General features: G+C 46.1%; 1 protein-coding gene across 1 annotated transcript in view; it reads right to left on the bottom strand.

The window, feature by feature from the left end:
* macf1a (microtubule actin crosslinking factor 1a) overlaps nucleotides 1-23,569 on the bottom strand; it is a 74,782-nt gene extending 51,213 nt beyond the window's left edge. Inside the window, exons 1-35 of the mRNA XM_086136148.1 lie at nucleotides 21,870-23,569; nucleotides 20,764-20,930; nucleotides 20,524-20,636; nucleotides 19,664-19,770; nucleotides 19,441-19,560; nucleotides 19,091-19,186; nucleotides 18,590-18,717; nucleotides 18,162-18,255; nucleotides 17,937-18,091; nucleotides 17,082-17,364; nucleotides 16,872-17,000; nucleotides 16,706-16,783; nucleotides 16,122-16,283; nucleotides 15,603-15,707; nucleotides 15,277-15,498; nucleotides 14,890-15,042; nucleotides 13,062-13,216; nucleotides 12,722-12,848; nucleotides 12,473-12,656; nucleotides 12,237-12,397; nucleotides 11,771-11,949; nucleotides 11,544-11,682; nucleotides 11,234-11,427; nucleotides 10,960-11,119; nucleotides 10,778-10,861; nucleotides 10,340-10,447; nucleotides 10,152-10,250; nucleotides 9,797-9,919; nucleotides 9,326-9,417; nucleotides 9,113-9,248; nucleotides 2,047-7,950; nucleotides 1,814-1,963; nucleotides 1,375-1,590; nucleotides 1,106-1,252; nucleotides 728-994 (exon numbers count right to left, since the gene is read on the bottom strand). Coding sequence (XP_085992274.1) covers nucleotides 728-994; nucleotides 1,106-1,252; nucleotides 1,375-1,590; nucleotides 1,814-1,963; nucleotides 2,047-7,950; nucleotides 9,113-9,248; nucleotides 9,326-9,417; nucleotides 9,797-9,919; nucleotides 10,152-10,250; nucleotides 10,340-10,447; nucleotides 10,778-10,861; nucleotides 10,960-11,119; nucleotides 11,234-11,427; nucleotides 11,544-11,682; nucleotides 11,771-11,949; nucleotides 12,237-12,397; nucleotides 12,473-12,656; nucleotides 12,722-12,848; nucleotides 13,062-13,216; nucleotides 14,890-15,042; nucleotides 15,277-15,498; nucleotides 15,603-15,707; nucleotides 16,122-16,283; nucleotides 16,706-16,783; nucleotides 16,872-17,000; nucleotides 17,082-17,364; nucleotides 17,937-18,091; nucleotides 18,162-18,255; nucleotides 18,590-18,717; nucleotides 19,091-19,186; nucleotides 19,441-19,560; nucleotides 19,664-19,770; nucleotides 20,524-20,636; nucleotides 20,764-20,930; nucleotides 21,870-22,943 — 11,811 coding nt within the window. The 5' untranslated portion in view covers nucleotides 22,944-23,569. The remainder of the gene's footprint in view (nucleotides 1-727; nucleotides 995-1,105; nucleotides 1,253-1,374; nucleotides 1,591-1,813; nucleotides 1,964-2,046; nucleotides 7,951-9,112; nucleotides 9,249-9,325; nucleotides 9,418-9,796; nucleotides 9,920-10,151; nucleotides 10,251-10,339; nucleotides 10,448-10,777; nucleotides 10,862-10,959; nucleotides 11,120-11,233; nucleotides 11,428-11,543; nucleotides 11,683-11,770; nucleotides 11,950-12,236; nucleotides 12,398-12,472; nucleotides 12,657-12,721; nucleotides 12,849-13,061; nucleotides 13,217-14,889; nucleotides 15,043-15,276; nucleotides 15,499-15,602; nucleotides 15,708-16,121; nucleotides 16,284-16,705; nucleotides 16,784-16,871; nucleotides 17,001-17,081; nucleotides 17,365-17,936; nucleotides 18,092-18,161; nucleotides 18,256-18,589; nucleotides 18,718-19,090; nucleotides 19,187-19,440; nucleotides 19,561-19,663; nucleotides 19,771-20,523; nucleotides 20,637-20,763; nucleotides 20,931-21,869) is intronic.
* Between the last annotated feature and the right edge of the window lie 475 nt (nucleotides 23,570-24,044).

Below are 24,044 nucleotides of genomic sequence, written 5' to 3'. Positions count from 1 at the left end.
GAGGGGAGAGCGGGAAAGCGCATCAATACAATTCAGCCACACTCATCCTAAAACAAACTCCACCAATGATGACTTTAGGGACTTTTGTTTGAGCACTGGGAATTTCAGGTATTTCTAAATTAGTCAAATAATCCCCGAGGCAAAGCCGAACTGATACAAAAAAAAAAAAAAAAGACAATGTAATTTTGAAAACGTTCATTGTGCAGACACCCAAAATTGTTTACCTGACATGTGTGCTGTGCCTAATTTGTAGTTGTATTATTTTCTCTCGAAACGTAATCAGTTATTCTTCTTAATTTCATTACTGTTCCAGCCAGCCTTCTCTTAAAAGTGCACTGTACCACCTACGCACTTATTCTTCCGGTGTTTCGGTATTCTAAATGTCATGTGGGTTTAGCAGTTAGCACGACTTGCCTGTTTTCTCCCAGTATTTACGATACTTGTGAGAAGTGTAGCTTATTTGCCGCCCTGGTGGTGAGAATTGGTAACTTAAAGGAGCGGAGACGCGTCATTAAAGTTGGGTTTAGCTGTGGCAGAAACGGCATCATCAACAAGCATTATGGCCGTAGGTCACCTGGGATAGACTCCAGTATACTCGCCACCCTAATGACCACTAGCTTGATTGAAAACGGATGGTTGAACGCTTATGAATGTTGTAAGCGGCAGTTTTCAGTGTTAATAAGAAAAAGCCAACAAACCAAAGCGACTCGCTGATGATTTTCCAAACCTGTTTCTCCTTCAGCTTGACCTCGACGTCGGCTCTCCTTTCCTTTTGGTGCCGCCATTCCTCCTCATGCTCCCGCTGAGCGGCTGCCCGGGCCCGAGCTTGTCCCGTCGCACTGTGGAAGGCCCTATGCAGCTGCTGCAGCTGCCCCAGAAGGCACCTGCTCTGCTGGGGCGCCAGGTCCTGTGCCCGCTCCGAAACAAAAACTTGGACGCCCAAAGCCACTTGGGCCACGTCGCCAGAGCGGGACGTCAGGCTGCTCTGAAGATCCTTGGAGAGCAGATGCCACGGCCAAGTAATATACCAAGTGTCCCCCGCAAAAAAACAAACAAAACATGTTCACTCCGAGTAAAACCAGAGTGTCGTGATGATGAACCTTACCTGGGAAAGACGCAACTGATGCAAAAGTCGGCCATCTTCATCCAGAGTTTCACTCTCTTCATTTGCAAGTGCCTCTGTGTCTCTCACCCAGGAGAGCAGAGCCTCCACTTGTCTACCAAGTGACTTCAGTTCAGTTTCTACGGCCTCCTGAGAGATGAAGATAACTCCATCAGTTCCCATTTTGCGCTCAACCCACTTGTTTGTTTTTTTTTAATTGAACATTTATACATGCACATGATAAAAAAAAATCGGATATTTTTTTGTTGAACCTTGTATGAATCTCTGCGGTCTCGCAGGTTTTGCAGCATGTCGCCAAAAAGTGTTTTGGCCGCTTGGTACGCTTGCGTCAACCTCTTCTGGTCCTTCTCCAAAGCTAGAAGGAGCTGTGGAGGAACAACTCCGGGGCGGTGCATCAAGAGCGTCTGGGCAGCCTTCACTTCTGTGGTGACCTCAGGCTCCAGCTCTCGCAGCTCCACTTCCAGATCCTGACAGTAAAATGCAAGTTAACAACTGACCGTCAGAGCGCAAAGCTAAGACAATACTGGATCATCGTCATACAGGATTCACTCTATTACGACACAATTCCCTTCAACTACGACTCCCCATAATGATAATGTACCCTTCACTGCGATTTAGTCCAATTACAATACGATACAAATCCAATTACTACATTTCCGATGCTATAGTATTGTGGAACTGATGTCCGACCTGTGTCTGCCTGATGATGTCATCCAAGGCGACGAGACTGCGTCCACCTGACTGCTGCTGCTTGAGTCTGACTTCCAGCTGTCTGACCATGGAGACAAGCGCTATGATCCTTTGGTCACGCTCTAAGCACTCCTGATGCACTTGTGATGACTTTGGGAAAAGAACAAAAATGGATACATTTTTTTGCAACAGTATTTAGAAGAATTTGAGATGTATTGTTTGCTGCTAAATACCTTGGCAGAAGTGGATTCCACTTCATCTTCACTTAACATCACTTCTACACCATCTGCTGCTCCTTGACTGGCAAAAGCTGGAAGTGACTCGGGAGGTCCTGTTGATCCGGAGTCAGCGGACTCCTCGTCTGAGAGGAGGGGGTTGGTTTTTGGAGACTTAACTTCGAGATCTCTGGTAGTAGTAACGTTGGGTGGTTGACGCTCTTTCTTCTCTTGTTCTGCTCCTGTGCCGCAAGCACCAGACTGGGCCTCGGGATGATGATGCGGTTGTCTTGCGAGTTCCTCACAAGAATCACCAACTTTCGTCTTGTCTGAAGGCTTTTCTTCAAGAGCGTCACGCTTCGGTTCCTCGGGGTATTTCTGATCTGCGTGCGATTCGGAAGGCTGAGCTTTGAAACGCTTGAACTTCTTACTTCGCTTACTCTCTGCGGGCTTGGCGGCTGGAAGCTGCTCCTTCTTGAAGCTCTCATATATAGAAACACTGGCATTTACTTTGGCAACTGCCGGTTCTAGTTTGTCCTGCTCCTCGCTCACGTCACCACTCTTGAGATACTCTTCTGTGTCCGTGTTCTCCCTCTTCCCGACTTCCTCAGCAGCCTTTCTTTCGCCGACGCCAGCCTCAAACACCTTCCTGAGGTCGCTCTCTCTCGTTTTCAGTTTCATGGCGGCCTTCTGTTCAGCCAGCATACCCGCTTTTGAAGTTACCTCCTGCTTGCTATTTCCGATCACCTCTTGACTGCCGATTGATTGTTGTAGTTGCTTCGGGCTCGACTGAGGGTCTTCAGCTTCATGTTTCCGCTGCACCCTCTTCTTGTCAGTGCCCTCCAGTGATTGGGCTGTCACATTCCCATGGTCAGTTTCCTCATTTTGGTGTCGTTGTTTTACCACGTGAGGTTCAGCATCTGGTTCTTTCTGTGATTCAGTGTTGTCCTCTTGAAGAGTGCCAAATGTCTTGCCGTGACTAGATGATGCTTTCTCTGGCTGACAGGTTTCAGGTCCAAGTTGGATTTCTGGTTGCTGTGTTTTATCGTCTTCCTCTGCTACCTTTGCCTTCTTTTTACTCCTCTTCTTTTTCTTGGTTTTACTTTCTTTATCCAAAGACTCAAATAGCAGTACTTGCTTTTCCATGACTAAATGAGCCTCTTTTTCAAAGCTCAAAGTTTTCTCTCCTTCGGCATCGTTCTTCTCGACATCGCCCATCCTGCTTTCCTTGTTGCGTGTTCTTACGGGCTCACTTGATGAACCATCTGTGATCTGGGCCAACGTACTTCTCTCATCACCCGACCTAGAGTGCAACTTTTCGAGTTTCCTACCTGACATTTGTCCATCCTTTTCCTTCACACTTTTATCAACATCCGTGCCATCCTTCTCAATAAACATGTCATGCCCTTGAATTGATTCTCGAACCCAACTTTCAGGTGTGACACCTTTTTGCCCATCTGTGCTCTGCTGACTTACTCGTGATTTGTCTGCAGCTGCGGGTTGAGGAATCCTTTCTGTCCCATCAATTTGCCGCACTGCCTCCTTCAGTAGCAGTTCTGGCTGCTGCAAGGCGGAAAGAGCCTCGGTTTCAATGCAGATATTCTCTCTTCCACCAACGGTGGCTTTGACGACATACCGCACACTAGTTTCCTCCTCACTTGTTTGAACTTGTTCTTTGTTGTCATCCTTCTGCTCCACTGTTTTCGAGTCAGTCAGCGGACCAACAACGTTATGCATACCCAGCAACTTCTCGGGTTTACCATCTGATTTTTTCCTGTACTCTTCCACAACACTTTTGTTAACATTAGAGTCACATTCGTGAATCCACACTGCGTCAAAACCTTCAAGTATGCTTTGTTGCTGTTCATCTGTGCTCTGTTGACCTTTCTGTAGTTTATCTACATTCGTTGGTTCAGGAATCTTATCTGAGATACCGATTTGCAGAAGGGCCTCCTCCAACATCAGTTCTGGCTGCTCCATGGCAGAAGTAGCCTGCATTTCAAAGGTCAAAATATTTTCCGTTTCTCCATCATTCCTCGCTACAACCTCCCCCATCTTACATTCCTTGTCACTTGGTTTGATATGTTCTTCCTCATCAGGTGTTCTGGAGTCAGTCAGTGGACAATCAAAGTCTTGGACCGACATAACTTTCGCATCACTGGATTTAGACAGCAACTTCTTAGGGATCCCATCTGACTTTGTTGTGTCTCCTTCATTAATGTCGTCATAACCTCCGTCGCATGGATGAATCGATTCTGGAACCAAACGTTCAGATGTACATCCTTTTTGTTCATTTGTGTGTATCTGTAACTCTTCGACCGTCTTTGGTTTCAGAATCTTCTTTGCTGCAGCAATCTGTGGTATGGCCTCCTCTAGGGCTTGCTGTATTCTCTTCTCAACATTTGCAGCAAAGTTACTCAAAAGGTCGATGGACAGATCTGACTCCAGTGGCTTGTCTACTTCGGTTATGACGTCAATGGTTTCCGAAGAAGTCAAAGGTTCTAGACTACCCCATGAAGGCATATCTGGGCTGTCTATGCTTTGTGATGAGGTGATAGTGGGTGCATCATCATCATCATCATCATAATTTTTTATCTTCAAAAGAGTCAATTTTTCCTTGATTTCTGAAGCCATGTCACTAGAAATCAGCCGCAAAGCAACTGCATCATTGAGATTCAAAACTTGCTGACCATTTGCTGGATTAACTAAACCGCCTTTCATAATCTGGTAAATGGCAATTTCTAAACTCATCTCCTCAGAGACCAAATCCTTTTCAGATGCTTCACGTAGAGAAAGTCTATTGCCAGTGGTGATATCAACGATGCCACCACTGTCTGCTTGGCATTGGAGCAGTCTCAGAGCTGGAATTGGGTCAACTTGTTTTGCATATAAAGCTTCAGAAAGAGTCATGCGGCACTTTGTTTGTTTGTTCTCTATCCCACTGAATGGTTTCACTTCCAAAAATCGCTTGCCCGTCTCAATGTCTATCTTACCCTTTCTTACAAGGTCTGAGTAAGGCAAAATCTGAGCGGTTTGGGGGTCAAGCACCCCCTGCGTTGCTGCGCTTGAAGCCAGAGCTTCACGTGCAACCTCCTCATCCAGAAGCCCCCGAATAACAGCCTCGCTCAAAGTGACTCTACATCTTGACTGGGGGTCAAAAATTGCTCCAGTTGATGCTTGTAAAATGACAGCCTCCATGTTTGAGGAGCTGCCTTTACCTTGGTAAGCCCACTCGACCTCCTCCAAGCCGGAAGCGAGTGATCGATCCACAAGACCTCTGTCTACGGCATCAGACACCGACAGCCTCATTCCCGAAGCGTGATGGATTATCCCGCCCTCGGCCACCTGTCTGAGCAACACCTGAAATGCATGTTTGGAGTTTATTAAGCACTTCTCAATGGCTTGTTCCAACGGAACGGGACACTCAGTCTCTGGGTCAATAACGCCTTCCATCTGTAGCTGTAAACCGGCTTTAGTGAGGGCTATTTCAGTCCCGCTCACTTTTCCTTGGTACGCCTTCTCAAGTGCAAGAAGTGTTTCTCTTTGATCGTCTTCTATCAGTCCAAGGTTTGAAGCCAAGGTGACGGAGACTTTCGTATCCCTATGGAGGTCCACTATACCTCCAGACGCCACCTGGGCTTCGAGGAGTCGAGTTGCAGTGGTGCCATCAATCAAACCAGCCTGAGCTGCCTCCCTAACCCCACATATCTGATTTTTCTCCACATCCACGATGCCTGAAAGTGTTTTATCCGACTTTAGGACACTCCACATTAGTTCTTCATCCAGTAAACCTTCCTTCATGATGTCATCTATGCTCAGTGACTCACCGCTTTTAACATCGAGGAAACCGCCAAATAATCCTATGTGAGCCATTAATTTGACCGCAGTGTGACCGGGAAGGATGCCCTGAGCAACCGCTTCGTCAGGGAGCAACTTTTCACCATCTTCCGTCATCAGACCTCCCTCAGAGAGGTCGGAGAGCAACCTAGACAGTTCAGCATCATCATCTTCAGATGCAGATTCAGGGACATCAACAACAGGTTTGGCCAGCTTCGATTCAGACTCCGATTCAGCCCTTTCAGGTTTCCTCAAATGCTTTGAATTGGAATCTTCGTTTTCGGAACTTTTGAAAGTGTTTTCAATGTTTTCCACCTCGATTGTTGTCTGCAGGAGATCGGATTCAGCTGCAAACTCATCTTCTGTGTCATTTATAGATTTCCCGCTTAGACTTTCGAGCTTTTCTGTTGAAATCTCAAGACTAGATGTTCCTTTTTCTCCATTTATGCTTTTATCTCCTGTAGTTTCTGATGATCTGTCAAAATTAATTTTCACAGTTCCCAAAGGCTCAGGTTTAGCTTTGTAACTGTCTCCCTGTTCGTTTCTGCTTCTGGGATCCAAGTATTTGGTTGGTGTGACTCTATTGGAAGTTCTGTCTTTTGACTGTGGTTCCCTGTCAGTAATCTGTTTTTCCATCAAATTCATTGCGATGACCTTATCTTTTTGTGTGGTCAGACTGACACAAGTCTCAACTTTGTCACTACTAGCCGCGTGTCCAACCGTTGACTGAATTGTGTTAACTAACTCCAGCAACTCGGGGTCAAACACCACAATGCGTTTTCCTGAGTGGGCGTCCACATAGCTGTGAGTCATGAGGTGGAAGAGCAACTTGTGTTGAGCTTGCTGGTTGGCATCCATCCCGTTTGCTGCTTTGGCATCCAACACCCGGCTGGCAGGAGAGGATGTGAGAGGTGCTGAGCTTGAAGAACCCCAACTCAGGTGGTTCAGAGATGGTGTGCCTGACGGGTTTATGTTGACGAGTACATCTGGCAAATGGATGCCTTTGAGAATATGGATGACACTGGGATCGAGAACTTCCTCACAGGACAGCAACTGAAGAGTTTCTGAGTTGTATAGTGCTCCAACAGCATTACGCTGCCTGAGGATGCTTCGTGCTAGCTCCTCTGAGATAACTCCTTGCTGAAGAGCTTCCGAGATGGACAGGATTTCACCAGATTCAGGCCACAGCATTCCCATAAACGTCCAGAGTGATTCAAGGACCAACAGAGACATACAAGTGGAGAGAAGGTCTCTGTCGACACTATTCTCCAAATCCAAACGTTCTCTAGTTACAGGGTCGAGAATCCCACCATTTTTGAGCTGTCGCACAAACAGGGAGCAAGCCAAGTCCTGGTCCATGAGTCCGTGACGAAGCGCCTCATGAATGGTCAGCCTGTGTCCAGATTGGGGGTCCACAATCCCACCAGCAAACAGCTGAGCTTCCAGGAGCCGCTTGGCCACTTCCCGATCGATCAGGCCTTCTTCAATGGCACGGAAGATGCCAACTTTTCTATCGGAGCGGAGGCAGACACTTCCTCCAGGTTGCTGTTTGATAGGAAGCAGGAGAAGACCCGAGTTGTCATCTGGGATGCAGCGCCGAAGCAACTCGGTTAGGTTTACTGTCTCAGCTGTGTTTGGATCTATCAGCTCTCTGCGTTTAAGCCTAGACTCAAGCTTGGTCTGAAGGCTCCTGGATGACAAAAGCTTCAAGTCTTCTTCTCGCATTAGAATTTCGAGAATGCGAAGTCCTGCCTTCTCTTGAATGAGTCCCGCCTCCACGGCTGACGATAGCGCATGCACACTCAGTTGTTGGCCACCGGTTGCAGATTCCACCAAAAGCCAAGTGCTCTCCAGTTCTGAGAGGGACTGCCTGATGTGAGAATCAATCAAACCTCTAGTTAAACTTTCATCGACAGAGAGGACGAGGGAGGGGTCGGGAGAGAGGAGCCCCCCTGCGGTGACAAGCTGGGCCTCCAGGAGAATACGAGTCGTGTCTTGGTCAATCAGACCCCGTTGGGCAGCTTGGAAGACTGGGAAGGTTTCCACACTTCCCAGGTCGATCACGCCGGCAATGCAAGGGGGCACCTACCGAAAGAATGAAATAAAATATGCTTTGCTCCCAGGATATACATTACATATATGCAGATATTTTATGTTATATATTCACAGAAAGTATAGATTTAAGGATTCCTAACAGAATACTATGCTACATAATGCTATACACTGTATGACTACTTCCACGACTTCTATTAGAACAAAATGACATGACTACTATGAGTAATAATCATTATAATAAATTGGATTTAAATAGCACTTTAAGAAACCCAAACATGTATTTCATGTTTTGGGGCAAATTTTAGTTTTTATTCGCTTTTAAATGTAAATTCTGTACAAAAATAAGCCCGAAAAACAACTGTTTTAGCATTTCTTCCGGCAACATGATAAAAGAAGCAAGCATTACTTACCAGCTGGTGGAAACACACGCCTAACGGGCAGAATGCAGTGCAGCACGGCGTGAGAAGCTGATGTTAGCGTTGTGCATGCCACTCTCCATCCTGACCCGTAAACACTACATTGTTTTTTGTTTTTTACTATACCATAAAGCCTGAAGATAAAGTGACAGTAACGTCCACAACGCTCCTTTGTGGCCGCTTGCTGTTAGTGGTTGTTGTCAAGCAAAATGCTTGCTGAAGAGTGACACACTGTTAGAGAATTTCATTAGAACAAATAAAATCGGACAAACACACACGCAGCAATACTTGTGATCTGGACACAACATGCTAATGGTGAGATTGTTTGTTTTTGCAGAGCTGGCCAATTTTGCACCAAACGCACACAACAACAAAGCAACACAATCAGATATATCTGTATCAGTGTATGCAATGTCAAATAATTATATAACTTTTATGTTAATTGAGAGCTTACTGTATACCCACAGGGCACTTAATTAGGGACCCTTGTATGATGTAATAATGAGCTAGGTACAGGTTTCGCTCTGTTGTTCTATTGAAGGCCTGGTGTTATTAATGACATCAGCAGCCCGGCAGATGTGACTGGATGTGATGAGAATGACAACATGAATTCATGAAATGAGGTTGGTGGTGAAGTTAATGACAAGTGCAGGCGATGGTAAAATAAATGACGTGACCATTTGTACACACGCAACATTGTGAACAAAACCACATGCAGTCACACACGCATACTCTTTGTGAGTGATGTGAAGCGTCAAAGTGACTTTTGTGCCCACCTTCCTCTCCTCCTCCCGGGCCAGTTGCTGCTCCAGCTGCTGCATTTGCTGCGTGGAGACCTCGCACATGTTATGGTAAGTGGACGTCAGCTGGTTCAGCTGCGCCTCCACGTGGGCGCGCTCATCCGGGGATAGCCTGCGGACGCGCAGGGCGACGGGGTTGGACGGTGGAAACTGTGAGGGTGGACTTCGAGTGTGTGTGAAGGGACTTACTTGGCAGCTTGTTTGGAAAGGAGAAAGACCTGCGTGCTTCTGATGGCTTCGGCCACATCGTCTTTCTTGGCGGCAAGTTGCTCGCTGATGGCCTGTAGGATATAAAGAGTGTGAAATGCAAATGTCTAACCGATATATACATCTGCTCTCGCTGACGGGGCATCCGAGATGGCCGGGCAACAGCAACGGCTATCCTATTATGTCATCCGCGTTAAAGCTGAACAGTTAATAAAATTGAAATTGACATTGATTTTGCGGTGTCAGCAGTGTGAAATTGCATAATAAATTGCAATCGCAATATTGGGGGGAGACAATTTGTAACTAATTTAAATCGCTCAACTCAAATCCTTGTGCATCACTCTTCCGGCCAATTAACCCACTGTTCCATTAGCGTAATCATTGTGTTAACCAATTAGTCATGCCTGGAAAGGTTTGTACAGCTGAGCTAACCAAATCTAATCTCATGTTTACCTGCTGCGCAGCAAGTGACGACTCAGCGTTGGGGCCTCCGGTCCGTCCCCGAAGACCTCCAATCCATGCCAGGAGGTCCGACACCTGACCCACCCTGGCCTCCTTCTCCTCCTCCACCTCTTTCTACATGCGTGGGAGCAATATTTATTACTTCCATCAAGAAGCTCGCGATTATAATATTCACTTAGTTTTGTTTTGATTTTATGTGTAGGGTGAAACAAAAAAGTACAAGACCAATTTTGGCAGCACTACAGCTAAGGCACAAGCACACAGGAAAATAGCTCAAAATTGCCATCGATCCCACTTGAATGAATGCTTTGCTAATGAAATACATATTTCATAATTAAAATCTTACTTCTTCTTCTTCCAGTCGTCTGAGGGCGTCACTGATGTATTTAACGTGTTGCGTAGTCAACGTGACCAATGCTGTGTAGCGTGTGCGCAGGTCCATGAACTGGATGGAAAAAAACAAACCAAAAAAAAAAAAAAACTGATGAAATGTATTCACGTATGAACCCAAATTTCAAATGAATGTGCTCCGACCTCCTGAGTGATGGCATCAGAGGAAGAGTGCATCCTCCTCCTCTTCACCGGTGACTTGTGCATGGACTCCACGAAGGCTCTGAAAGTCATCAGCTGAAGCTCGTAATCCTGCACAGAAAATCATTTTGAATTGAAGTGCTTTGGCATGAAAATGTCACACGGCGCCAATCACATCACCTTTTCAGAAAATAAACAGCTTGATGCATCAGTGACTGGGGAAGGATAACTTTTACATTGTGAGGAAATTACAATCTGAGCTACATCTTGAGATCACCAATCACGACTTTTACTTTCTTGAACCACAAATGTCAGGTTTTGTGTTCGTTTGCCATATTGACCCTTTGCCACAGTCACTAATATAAACCTTTTATATAAATAACATGATAGCTTGTCTTATCCAATCACTGTGTCAACTACCAACACACTATACACACTTACCTTGACTGAGGTGCAGTAATGTTTGGAGTGAGCCTGGCAATCATCGAGTTTGGTCTGGTTGTCTTCGATCTCAGTGACCAAAGCCTATTATATAAGCAGTAACAAGTCCAAAATCATACCCACATGTATAAACATTGTTTAGAGTCATTTTTTTAGTATCATTAGACTGTGTGTGGACTGACCGTCTGCTGCGCCAGTTGCTCGGAGAGCGCTTTGCTGTCAGTGGTCCCAGCCGGCGTGTTCTCCTGCCGCTGCGTGGTCTCTTGGATCCACGTCATCAGCTCCGAGTGTCCGTCTCTGTACTGCTGCAGAACCGAGGCAATACCCTGCAGCTCTGCCCGCCTGTCCTCACGGGACAAAACACATTCAGAAATAAATAAATATAGGTGTCATAATCAACCATACGGTGAGTGAATTTCACTTGTGGGCGTGGCAACAACATCCGGCGCCACTCACCGCGTTTCGATCTGCTTTTTAACACTGCCCCACCGCTCCGCCGCCTGACTGGCTCGTTCCTGGTAGCGCTCCAGCTCGGGGTTGCGGTCCGGGTGGAGGACGGCGAGACGGGACGTCGCCTCTTTGGCCCGCAGGACGTCCGACTGAAGGGACTCGAAGACGCCCTCCTGCTCGGAGAGCTCGCACTGCCACTTCTACAAAGAAAGGGGAAAAAGCTGTTGATGTGGGTTGACTGTAAAATATCCATCTATCTATCGTGTAGCTATCCATCGATCTATTTATTACACCGTACAGGCTTCCAACACTTTACCCCCAATTGATCTCTTAGGCTTTGGATGGACGCCGTGTCTGCAGGAAGGATGTCCTCTTCGCTCAGCCTGCTCTCGTACTTCTTGACCTGACTCTCCGCCTCTTCCAGGCAGCGCAGCAGCACGTCCACAGTTTTTAATCTGGCCAGGAAAACGTACACAACACACGCGCACACTCAAAGTCTCGAACGGAATGAACTTGACAGAGCTGCGTTTGAACTTGACTGACTTTTGCAGAAAGACGGATGAGAGGTGGTGCAGCTTGTCCATTTTCTTCACGGCCTGGTTGAGCTCCGAGCGCAGGGCGGGGACGCTTGAGAATGCAGGCTTCTCCTCTAAGAAGGCCACGCAGCTCTGAGACACGCCGCCCAAGTTAGAGCGAAGCGCGTCCAGTTCACACTCCAGTTTCTGGAAATAAGGGAATATATACAGTACATATATTTTTGGAAAAACACTGCAGTATTTAAAACGAAAATTTAATGAGAAAAAAGTTGACGTAGAAATAAAAGGCGATGAACTTTTTTTAAGAAAGATTTTGACAAGAAGTGGAATTTGGGGGTAAAAATACCAGTAGAAAACTCTCAAAAGATTGTATTTGTTAAATAACGGTAACGTATTAATTGATTTATTATTTCAAGAACTAACGTTTTCATGTCACAATCAAAATACAAATATAAGGAAAAACCCCAAGTGACCTCCTGTTCGGCTATCCTGACGGCAATATCTGCGCTGTCATCCGAGAGCCGGCTCGGTGTCTGGATGGCGCTAATCAATCGCTGCTCGGCCTCGTTGAGACGCAGGGTGACGTTCTGCAGCTCCGACATGTACGAGCGAGACAGCGTTTCGTCTTTCTCCTCTGAAGACACACAAAAGCCGTAAGCATCAGTGAGCCTTCAGGGGAGACCTGCTTTGATTCGCCGCGCTCTCTCACCACTCTCCATGTTGAGCAAAAGCTCGCGGCAGCGCTGCTCGGCTTGCCGGACGTCCGCCTCCAGCTCGCGCCGCTCGGCCGGCGTGAACAGTGAGCTTTCTCTGCTGTCAGACAGAAAGTCGGACAAGTGGGAGTCCAAGTGGTCCAGGACTTGCTGACGCTCCGAAGCGGACTGCCTGCGGATCTGAGGAAAAAGTTTTTAATGGTAAATTTAGCTGGCAACAGAAAGCAAAAGATCTAAAGACTGACCGTGTCCAGATTCCATTCGGAGACGGTGCGGAGGTCTTTGAGGAGGTAGTGCCAGGAGACCACGCTCTTCATATTGATGTGCATCTGGTGCCACAACGACATCACTTGCTGGTACAACTGCTCTATCCTACAAGCACAGCAATCGATTGTCAAATTAATTCATTAAAAATGAACAAATATGTATTTTTATTTGTAATTTAGCACCAATTATAGCAACATTTTTGCCTTTAAAAAAAAAAAAAGGATTTCCTTTGCTTATGGTGTGACTGAGAGACCCGAATGATTCACAGTGATGTTACTGAAAAAAACCGTTTGCAAAAAGCCTGCCGTGTGTGCCCACCTGATGGCGGCATCGATGGTTTCCTGATTGGGCGGCGGCACGGTAAAGCAGACGGACGGCACCATGGCCTCGTTGCCCGTGGAACTGATCACCTTCCACTTGGTGCGCTGCCCGTTGTCCTCCAGCACGCATTCCTCGCCGCGGGTTATCGTGATCTGACAGCAGTCATCCAGGGACGGGAGGGAGGAGGCAAGAATGGAGCACGGGGTGATAAATTAGTTGGGAGTGAAAATGAGAATGGAGGCGGGAAAGAGGGAGAAACAAATGGACATTATTGAGTGTTCAGATGATTCAGAAAAAATAAAAATAATTTAGTAGTGCAGTTAAATGTGTCGGTGATCCAAACAAATTAACATGCAGAATGTAAATCAAGACAACACAAAGCCAAATGATGATGACTGAGTTTAGCTGAGATGATGATAGGAAGGTGCACTAAACAAGCCCATTCACAACTTCACACTTGGTCCGATTGATACAAATATGGATGATGGTCGATACCAATGTCGGTGTTTACCTAAAAACTTTTTAGTTACCAAATTATATTCTGGGATGACTAATTAGCAACGAATTAATAATCCATCTTTTCTTAACATTTCAAAGCCATGAAAATCCATTCAAATTTAGCATATTGGATGACGCGTCATTTGCAATATTTAAAAGGTATTGGTATCGGCAATACTGGCTTTGTACTTTCTTGGATTAGGATTGAAACCAACATTTCCAGTACCAAACAAATCAGATTGTCTTTATGATCTTGTTGATTTATTTAGTAACAATATCAGCCATACTGACCCCAGTATCACACACTCCGTAACCAGATTCCCTTTAACCTATTGTTAATTTATGGTACCGGTATCAGTAAATGGAATCGGTGATCTATTTAGGAATGGGTCAACACCAGATCTTGTAGTACTATACACCGATACCGGGTTCCGTTTAACATGTTATTGATTCGTATTTAGGAATTAGTATTGGTTTTGGTGACACTGGTCACAGTATTATTCACCACTATTGGATTCCTTTTTACATTTTGTTGATTTGTCATTAGTATTATACCAATTATTAACTTAGTGTCACAACAATACTAAATCTTGGGAGCATCAGACACAACTAACAGATTTTGTGTAAAACTGGTGTATAGTATCAGTTTCGGTATCAGTTACAGTATCAGTTTCGGTATCCGCATTGCTGGACCTGTACTTGTTATCGGATTGATATCAAATCTTGCAGTTTCAGTGTTATCAATCGTAGTGACACGGGCCCCGTATTGACTTTAGATCAAAACAACATCTTGTAGCCAAGCTCATCAAAGCCAAAGCCCAAGCAAGCAGATTGCGTTTGTTTGCGTAAGAATGACGCGACTTGAGTGAGCACAGAGCGAGGAGGTGGAGCCAATCGTAGGCAATCGGTAAGACAAAATGGCCTCTCTACCTGAACGTTTGTCTTGACAGCCCGATGGACGAGTGAGGAGAAGGAAGAAGTGAAAAGGGAGGGAAAAAGATGAGGTGATGGAGAGAGAAGAAAACAAGATAAAGTGACGGAGAGAACTTGTGCTCGCGTGCCAGATGTCCATTTTCAAAAAAATAAGTGTGATTTTAAAACAATAAACAAATGAGACATATTTCAATTCTGAGCACATGGTTGGTGCTAACAGAGTAGCTCTGTTGAGCCAACTGTGCGGAGAGGATAGCTTATTTAGAGTGGAGGTGTAAAATAATGGCGTTCAGGAGGGAGGGGCCTACAGTGGTGAGCTGGTGGTCAGATATGTGGACAATTTGGGAATGTTGTCCTTTTAAATGATTTTTAAAAAAGTTGTGTTTGCGGCTACCTCAATTTGTTTGTAGTCGCAGACGGCGCGGACGGGCATGGCCGCTGGCAGGTGGCTGTCGGGGCAGCGGGGGCGCAGCTGCACCAGTGTCTTGGCGCGGCCCACCAGGCTGGCCACCTTGCCGCGATGCTCGATCAGCTTCTCTTTCTCGTCCTGCAGGCAAGCAGGAAGAATTTAAATACTGGTGTTGTTCTCATATTTTAACTCTTGACATATTTTATCTGTCCATTTGTCCACCCTGAATGTCACAGCACATTGTTGCCATGACAACATCACAAACAAGTCATCAGAATGAGCTACATGTGTGTGTGTGTGTGTTTGTGCGCGCGTGTGTGTGACATACAGTGTATATAAATTAAAGAGTGTGAGGGTGGGTCAAGTTCATACCATAGAGTCCTGCAACAGATCTTCCAGCCTGCTGAGGCGGCTGTTTCGGTCACAGGTGTACTGCCTGTTGATGCTCTCCTGCAGCTGCCTCAGGTACGATTCGCAGTCGCGCAAATCGCTCATGAACTGGAAGTAGGTCGTGTTGTCTTTCAGATGCTGCTCCACACATGAGCAAAGCTGGTCCACCCACTGCCATTGCGTCTGCAACGCGGCACTGTACGCCTGCAGACATCATGACCAAAGGTCCACCATGTATGATTTTGTTGTTGTTTTTTTTGTTTGTTTGTTTTTTCTAAACGAAAAGGAGGAAATGGAGGAATCCTCACCTCCAGAGTCTGCTTGGCGGGATGGTTTTCCTGACACAGGCGCAGCGCCATTTCCTGGAGGGACCGCATCACGCCGTGTTTCTCGTCTAACTCGGACCGCAACTCCTGAACACATTGAAACCAACCAACATTATAAAAAATAAATTTAAAAAAAAACACTTTACGTGGCCCTCAATTCTTTTTGGAAAAAAAAAATGTTCATGGCGATTTTGATGGCGGCGCGGGCATCCGCAGTGGCTCCTCTCTCTCCTGAGGAATGTAATTTCATCTGTTGCACATGTCGCACATTTGACAATACAGTTGACTTGGCTTGACTTGAATGAGGTGGGACAAACATACTGTAGTATAATAACGAAATCTTTGAGCGAGATGATTTTTGTGAAAATGAGCATTAAAAAAAATTGTCTACTTCAAGTTGGTTTGCTGTTTTTAGGTAAAAGAGACCACAGAGCTGTTTCTACTATTTTTGACCCGCACGCGTGTGAGTGTGAGAGTGCATGGTGTGGCTTCTCTACTCACACTGTACATCTCCCGCTTGGCATCCATGTTGGTGTTGTTGTGGCTCCAGTCGAAGGCGATCTCGTCCTCCTCGTGCTCGTTCAGCCAGATCAGCTCCTCGGTGCACTCGCGCACCAGAGACTGAAGACTCTCGAGGCTGCGTAGCCGACACGACGAGAGCTCCTAAAGGCCGAGCGAACAACACGACGTTAGTGGGCGACACTCACGACATACGGTTCATTACAAACATACACAGATGCATGGACAGACACACACCCAGAGACATTAAAACACACACAGTATGCACGATAAACGTCCACAGAGATTGACAGACACACAAACACACACACACACAGATGACTGAAAACACACACACATGCGACTACAAACGCAGACTAAACACAAATACAGAGACAGACAGTCATGGAGGAGCAAACACACACCCATGTTTGGATCTACATAATGTGTCTCTGTGTGTCCTTGTGAGTGTTTGCACATGTAGTTGTGTGTCCCCTTGCGAGTCTTTGAGTGCATATGCGTGTCCTTGTGAGTCTCTGTGTGTGTGTGTATCCTTGTCTGTGTGTGTGCGCATCCCCTTTACTGACCCGTAGTTTGCCGTACTGATGCTCCAGTTTGGCCAAGGTCTCGCAGTAGTTGCTCCTGAAGTTGGTCGACACTTTGGCCTAAGACACAACATCGTCAGCGTTGTTTGCCTGATGCTGTGGATTGTTTCGAACAGTCATGTTGACTTTGGTGTGAGCAAGTCCGTACCTCGTAGTTGCGAGCCTCCTGCAGGCTGCTCATCAGTTCCTCCACAGCGGTGTGCACACTATTATGTTCCTGCAGGTTGTTTTCCACCGAAGGAAGGTCCGCTCCCCATTCAGCTCCTTCCAAAAGCTCCTGAAGCACAAAAAAAAAAAAAAATGGAGCCAGGGGTCCTGACTTCTCCTAAGGGGCGTCCGAACATGTGCCTAATCAAACCTGCGTCTCCTCCACCCATCCCAGAAGCTCGTAAATGAACCTCAGGCTGCCCTCGTCCTCTGACGAGGACATGGCCACCAGCTGGGAACGAGCCATCGGGCGGCGAAGAAGAGTAGCCTCGGCAGCACCGGCGGCCCCCAGCAGAGTCTGGCCGAGAGAGAACCCGGGGCCCTCGGTGGGGGCGCGCTGGCTGAGATGCTCGCCAATCGTGAAGTGACCTTTTCTGTACAGGCTGGAACAGTGAAGTCGCAGAGAGACCAGCTCTTCTTCAAGGCACGTCAATCTGCATGGGGACAACATACACACTTTTGATTTATTACCTCAACCAAGGACACGGAATGATTGTGTTGATTCAAGATGCAACTAGTAAATAATTTGTACATCTCACACACACACACACACACACACACACACGCACGCACGCACACACACACACACACACACGCACAGATTTGAATCCTGATTGTGTCAATACACACAAGTCAGCATTATATTTAAAAAAAATTGTTTTAAAAGTACCCTGTCATAATTTTATTTCTACTTTAAATTGAAAGATTAATAAATAAACATCATGACATAAATTACTGATATATCCCCCCCCCCAATCGATTCTGGAGTCCAGTCATTCATGGAGATTATAATTCTATTTTGAATTAAATGTGCTAAACCAGATAGTGTAATTCCTTTTAACAAAAGCAGACACGAGTATCTGTTAAATTTACTGACAGATTAAATCCAGAATAAATTCATAATCTGAACCGATTGTGACCTATTACGATCCAAGATTGTATATTTGACTTGAGAGAAGTTGAAGTTTTGGTGAGACGTGCACGCTCATGTGAAATGTGAACCCACCTGAACGCGAGCTGCTCCACTTGGTAGTATTTTTCATTTTGGAGCATTTTGAGCTCCTGCTGCATCTGCGCCATCAGCGCCTCGCAATTGTGCAAGTAGGAGGCCAGTTCGCTCTCGCACTGAACCGCCTCGCCGCTCTCAGACCGCGACATGTCCTGCGTCACACGGGATGCTTCAGCCAACACGTTCCATATCGGACGTCAGATTAAAGATACGAGTACTCACGGCTTGTAACGCGTTCTTGGCCAGGGTGATCTTCTCTTCGCAGTCCAAGGCAAGGTTCTGGAACTTGTTTGCTCTCTGAAGCAGCAACTCCAGCCTGAAGACACGAAAACACACACTTTTATATATTTATATATATGTGTGGTTATCATGACAGTTATTGCTTCTTCAAAAAAAATTGCATCTTAAATCACAATTGCGATATTGAGGGAAAACAAAATGCAATCATAAATGTTTTAATTAAAATAAAATTTGTCTGCTCGTTTCCCCAGGTAAATGCAACATCTTGCCATTCAACCACTGTATTTGGTCTCCAAAAGGCACATTCCTCCACAAAACATAACATTTTCCCTTTAAACCACAATAGATTGCCACGATTGACACATTTGAAACTAAAATTCAATATCATGCCATTAAAACTCGATATTTACCTGTCCACGGCAGGTCGGAGAACCTTCTCCCTCTCCAGCATCTCCAGGATGAGTTTCCCCCACTCCTCCTCCAAGTCGTTGGGGTGGAGGCCCGGAGGAAGCTTCACGCGGCCAAACTCCATCCACACCTTGTGACACACACAAACACACACAAAGGTCAGTAAACACTCCAACGGACAAGATGATGACAAGTGATGAGGTAACAGGGGGTTAAGTAGGAATCATCATCTGTTGGCGCTAACAATGAGCTGCATTGTCAGTCTGCGAAAAGGCCACGGGGGGAGAATGAACCTCTCAACTCCACAAACGCACTTTATTTAAAAAAAAAAAAGCGACCAAATGCATATTTTCCCAATTTAAAAAAAAAAAAAAAAAAGCTGTCTGCTTGGTAAAATATTAGATTTGATATGTTTGCAAATGATACAAATGCTTTCATTGTCATTTCAACAAAACGCACCAATATGGCCTTACTATTCCCCTTTAACATTGTTTGCCATTTACCTCCAGAAGTTTATAGAGGTGTTCTACGTGACTTTTTTCCAGCTCTTTGGTGGGAACCTCCGTCTCCTTGAAGTGGACATACTCATTGTAAAGTGCCTGCAGGAGCACAAGAGACAAAAGTCCAGAACTGATATCATTAACCGGTGGCAGTGAAAGAAAGGTCTCATACGCTGTCGAGATGCATCACCTCAACAATATTTTCTTGGCAGCAATTGCTACTTTCTTATGACACTAGCCAAGGTTTTGGCATCATCTTATGTCATTCCAGAAAGAGCAGAAAAATACGCAAATTGAGTCTGTGATTTCTATCAGGAAAAGGCTGAGGATAATTTCCAAAAATAAGGCTTCACCTTGAGTTCTACTGGGTTCTGTGGAAAGTTCTTATTGGACATGATAGCCGTTTGCTGGCGGCTCCATTGGAGCAGAGACGAGAACTTGGACTGATATTCGGACCAACGTTGATCCACCTCCTGAAATATTAAAAACAAGCACGTTTTCATACACCGTTGGTGGTATTCAGCTTCAAAAAAACAACAAAAAAAATGCAAACGAATGACGTTGATGAGGACGTACATGTGCGGCGATGCCCTCTCCTCCCTCTGGGATTTTGGGGAAGGCGTCATAGATGGAGGACACATACGTGATGACTGATTTTTCATCTGGAACGGGAACATCCACGTCTGGCGGGAGACAGAAGAGCGACAACTTGAATAAAAAAAATAAATACTTGAGGATTTATAAAAGCGTCATGTAAATAGACAACAATCCCATTTCGGCTAATACCTTCAATTTGTTATATCATCCCTAAAAAAAAAATCGAATTAAAAAGATATACAGTATATCAACCAAAAGAAAAATATTAGGGGGGGGGGGGTGATTTTGACCTGTGATAGGTGAGTTAGTATATAATCATTTAAAACACTAAATGAGTAAATCATAAGATAAGCTTTATTTGTCCCACACTAGGGAAATTTGCATATTAAAAATTTCACGAGAAAATGACTGCAAAATTAAAGTTATATTAAGTCAAAAATATTTTGAAAATGACAATTTCAAATGACATACAAAAAAAAAGGGGGGGGGGACTTATTTCTCCCGATAGGGGGAGTAGTCTCTCGGTGCACAGTAAAAGTCATAGGAGGCAAGTCATAAAACAATAATAATTGATCAAATAAATCCTTTCTGGTATTGCATGACAACAAATTAAATATTTCTTTGGTTGCATGCGAGTTAAAATGTACAGTTTTATTGAAAGCCAAAACATGACTCACTGTGCAACTGAGGAACTACTTTTCTTAACTAAAGAAATCACCCCAGTTAAGAAAATGTACTAAATGTTAGTTGTTACGTTCTTTCCTAGAAGCTTCTAGAAGGCTGTGAGGCTGTGTTTTAGCAACCCATCAGTCCAGTGACGAGTGAAAATATATCCTCACCCTCGGCGTCCAGCAGCCTTGTCACCCCTAGCGACTCGGCAATCTCAAAGGCGTGCTCTAAATTGTCACGGTTGCTCTGCTGTGACACCGCCTCCATGTTGATCAGGTCGGGTCTGGTAAGGGAGGGGGGAAAAACACACACACAGCTGTGATAAAAATGATCTACACTGGCAAAAATATTTTTTAAAAAAAGGAGCTATGGGGCATTGTGGGTGGGACACTTCGAAAAGTGACAGCAACCTGTATCTGTGCAGCAGGGCGTTGAACATGCGTCCGTCGCTCCACGACGAGGTGAAGTTGACACAACGGAGGCCTGTGTAGCCTTCGGTAGCCTGCTGGCTCCATAGCAGCAGCTTCTCTTTGGCGGTGAGGTCACCCGACTCACCGCACACGTAAATCTCGGAAATCTGCGTTGGGAGTATGAAGATTGGCACTTAAAAAGAATATCCAGTTACATTAAAAAACGTCATTCTCATGCTCATTAATCAATATTTTAAGCACGGATAAATCGTGGTTTGCTGCGACTGCTCATTTTAAACCCGCATCTCATCAAGAGAACCGTGAAAAAAAAGAAAATGTACAGACACAGCAGTGACTCAGCAAAATGCACCTAGCATCTACCTGGCAGCTATGCAGCACATTTCTGCATCACCTGATTGCCGCAGTTCCTACCAATGGCGCACAGCGTGATAGAGATTATTTCAATACAAATAGCACAATACAAAAAGGTGACAGACACAAATAATGAGCAAGGAAGTGAGAAGGTGGAAAAGGCAAGATGCTCTGCGCTGCCTTGATTAGACTCTTGGGACAGAGGCAGGAAACAAGGCCACTCTGCCCGATAATACGCACAACAGTGCATGATTAGAAGCCCTTGAATAGTACAAGAACAGTCACCCACTCTGAGAAACATATGCAAATATATTTCAATATACGCAGCTTCATTTGGAGTATCGTAGTTCTTCACCCGACAGGCAAGTAAACTAATACTTGGGCTAACGCGACTTATGTGCGCTAACCTTACATTTGAGGTGACCATGCGATTGGCATGCTAGTGTACCCGTTAAAGTACAAGTGCAGAATAAAAATCAACCTATCAGCGCACCAGTGGTTGGGATTTAAGGTGGTGTCACATTCATTCCATCGCCCTTTTTACTGTACCTCCCCCCCAGCTTATATTTAAGGCGAACTAGTACAAGCCCTTGCAACCTCAAAAGTAAGAAGAAACAAATCCATCAACATTCAGTTTTTTGTAGGATTTACACTCCTCCAGAAACAGTTCTTTCCAAAAAAAAAATAAAAATTGTCTCAGTAACTTCAGAGTGGTTAAAAAGACCTGAGCTGACCTGCGGCAGGTGTCGATCAGCAGCCTGTTGCTGCTGCAATGTCTGCGGACTTTCCGCCATCGCGTCCAATCTCTCCGAAGAGCAATTGGTTAGCTTCTGCCAGTCCACCTGGCTGGGAGTGGTGATGGCCGTTTCTGGCGAGGTCAGTGGGAGGTCACTGGCATAGCCCGACTCCAAGAGAGAGCATCTCTCTTGCGTTTCCAAGCTAAGTCCTTCGCCGACGAGATTGTCGGGGATCCAGGTTTGGTTGAAGGCATCCTCTCCTTCACCCTCCGATAGTTGGACTTTGAGAATATTTCCGGTCACCGGAAAAGGAGCAGGGGGCTCTTTGCGCACTTCCACTTGACGGTCACACTGACCCTTCCACACTGGAGAGCCATAGTCACTGGGGTACACTGTCCTCACCACGCAGAGCTTACCATCCACCTCTCTGATGTGGACCACACCATTGTGCTCTCCAAAAGAAGGCCTCACCTCTAACGCCCCCGCTGCCCGTCGTTTCATCCGTTCACTCCCTGTCCGCTCGCATTTATTTGATCCGTCTTCTTCAAGCGTGCAAGGTTTTTCCACGACCCCGTGGACTTTCTCACGAACGCGGCAGATCCTACCGCCTCCCGGGGTGGTGGTACTGCCCGGAGGTGGTGCGGTATAGATCGGGCTCGTGGTGGTGGTTTGACTGGGGATGCTGGAGACGTCAACGACAGACCGAGCAGCGGCTTCCTCCCCGGGGAGGCAGAAAATTCCTCTCCAGGCCGGACTGAGTTTGGGGGTATGCTGAATTTGGGGAATACCTGGGCCTAGGAGGCTACTGGTAGGAGAATATGCAGCTCCTGGGGAAAGCATCCTGTGATGTTTCAACGCGGGCAACATTCGATGAGAGCTTGGCCCACTGCTCGAGTCCCAAGTCCTTTCAAAAGAAGGCTTCGTCTCGACAACTCGAGGCTCATCATCATTCCTGTTTTTCCGTCCTTTGCGACGTCGCCCGAAACGTAATCGCCTCTTGGTTGACAGCGGAGGACCTGCGACAACTTCCGAGTCTGGCGGAGGCCTGACACAACCCAGCGAGTTCCCCATCTTCTCGTCGTCAGTCGCGGCGGAGAAAATACTTTTCAAACTGTGCCGCGGCAAAATCCCATGAAATTATAGACTCTTGGGAGAAGGGAGGAGGGGTCGGTATGACGCACAACAAAGTGAGAAAATAGGGATCCCATTTAAGAGGACCTGACAAAGAACATGGATGCGTTCTCTCTGGGAAAGAACCTCTTCAGCCAATAAATGATTCAGTTGCAGCTTCACCCCCCACCCTGCTACATTTTTAACTCCCTCTTACATGGTCATCGAGTCAGAGTACCTGTGCTCTCAAGCTGCAGTCAGAGACCGAGTATACACAAGGGAACTGCTCAATTTTCTTCTTTATTTTACTTCCCGGAAGACTTCTGTGAGGGTTCAAGGACACGGACACCAGAAACATGCGGAGGATAAAGGAAAATCTGCGGGGGATTTCAGCGAGTGATTTATCAAAAGGGCGACTTGGCAAGCGAGGTGATGAACGGCATGCGAGCCATATGTCATCAGAAAAGTGCAGCATCGTCCGGGGCGTCAAAGCATTACGGAGACCCGCAATATTTCAAAGTGTTCTTCCTCGCTCATGACACTTGGATTACATGTTGCAAGTCCTTGAATTAATGATCCCCCCCCCACCCCCCCGCCGCTTTACTGCAGAAGCGTAGGTCGTCCCTGGGGGGAATTCCAATCCGGTAGGCTTAGCGAAAGAGGTATTAAAAGGGGATGCAGTCGATGTCTCGCGTCGTGAATGAAAGCTCTGATTTCCGAGTGCACCGCATCTGGATTGGTTGTGAGGGAGACACACAGAGCGCAGCCAGCCAATGTCGACGCAGAATGCAGCCCGGCTCGGCCTATCTTTTCACAGATTGCTGGAGAGGTGGGCATCAGCTTCAAGCAGTCACGTGAGCTGCCGGTTTTACAGGCGTCAAAACATCGCAGCAACTAATTCCTGCCGGGCATGTTCCTATGGAATCATCTCTGCTTGACAGAAGCTGTGGAGAAACAACCCCAGGCACCACTCTGAAGACCGATGCCATCCATGTCAAGAAGTATCATTCGGTCAAGCAGCAAGAATTATTCCCGGCCATAAAGATTTGTCAATGTGCCAGG

This window comes from Hippocampus guttulatus, chromosome 18, assembly GCF_054856545.1.
Source record: "Hippocampus guttulatus isolate MCC_2025c chromosome 18, RoL_Hgut_1.0, whole genome shotgun sequence".
Taxonomy (NCBI): domain Eukaryota; kingdom Metazoa; phylum Chordata; class Actinopteri; order Syngnathiformes; family Syngnathidae; genus Hippocampus; species Hippocampus guttulatus.
The sequence above is the reverse complement of the archived record's forward strand: the minus strand, read 5'-3'. Positions and strand labels throughout refer to the sequence as shown.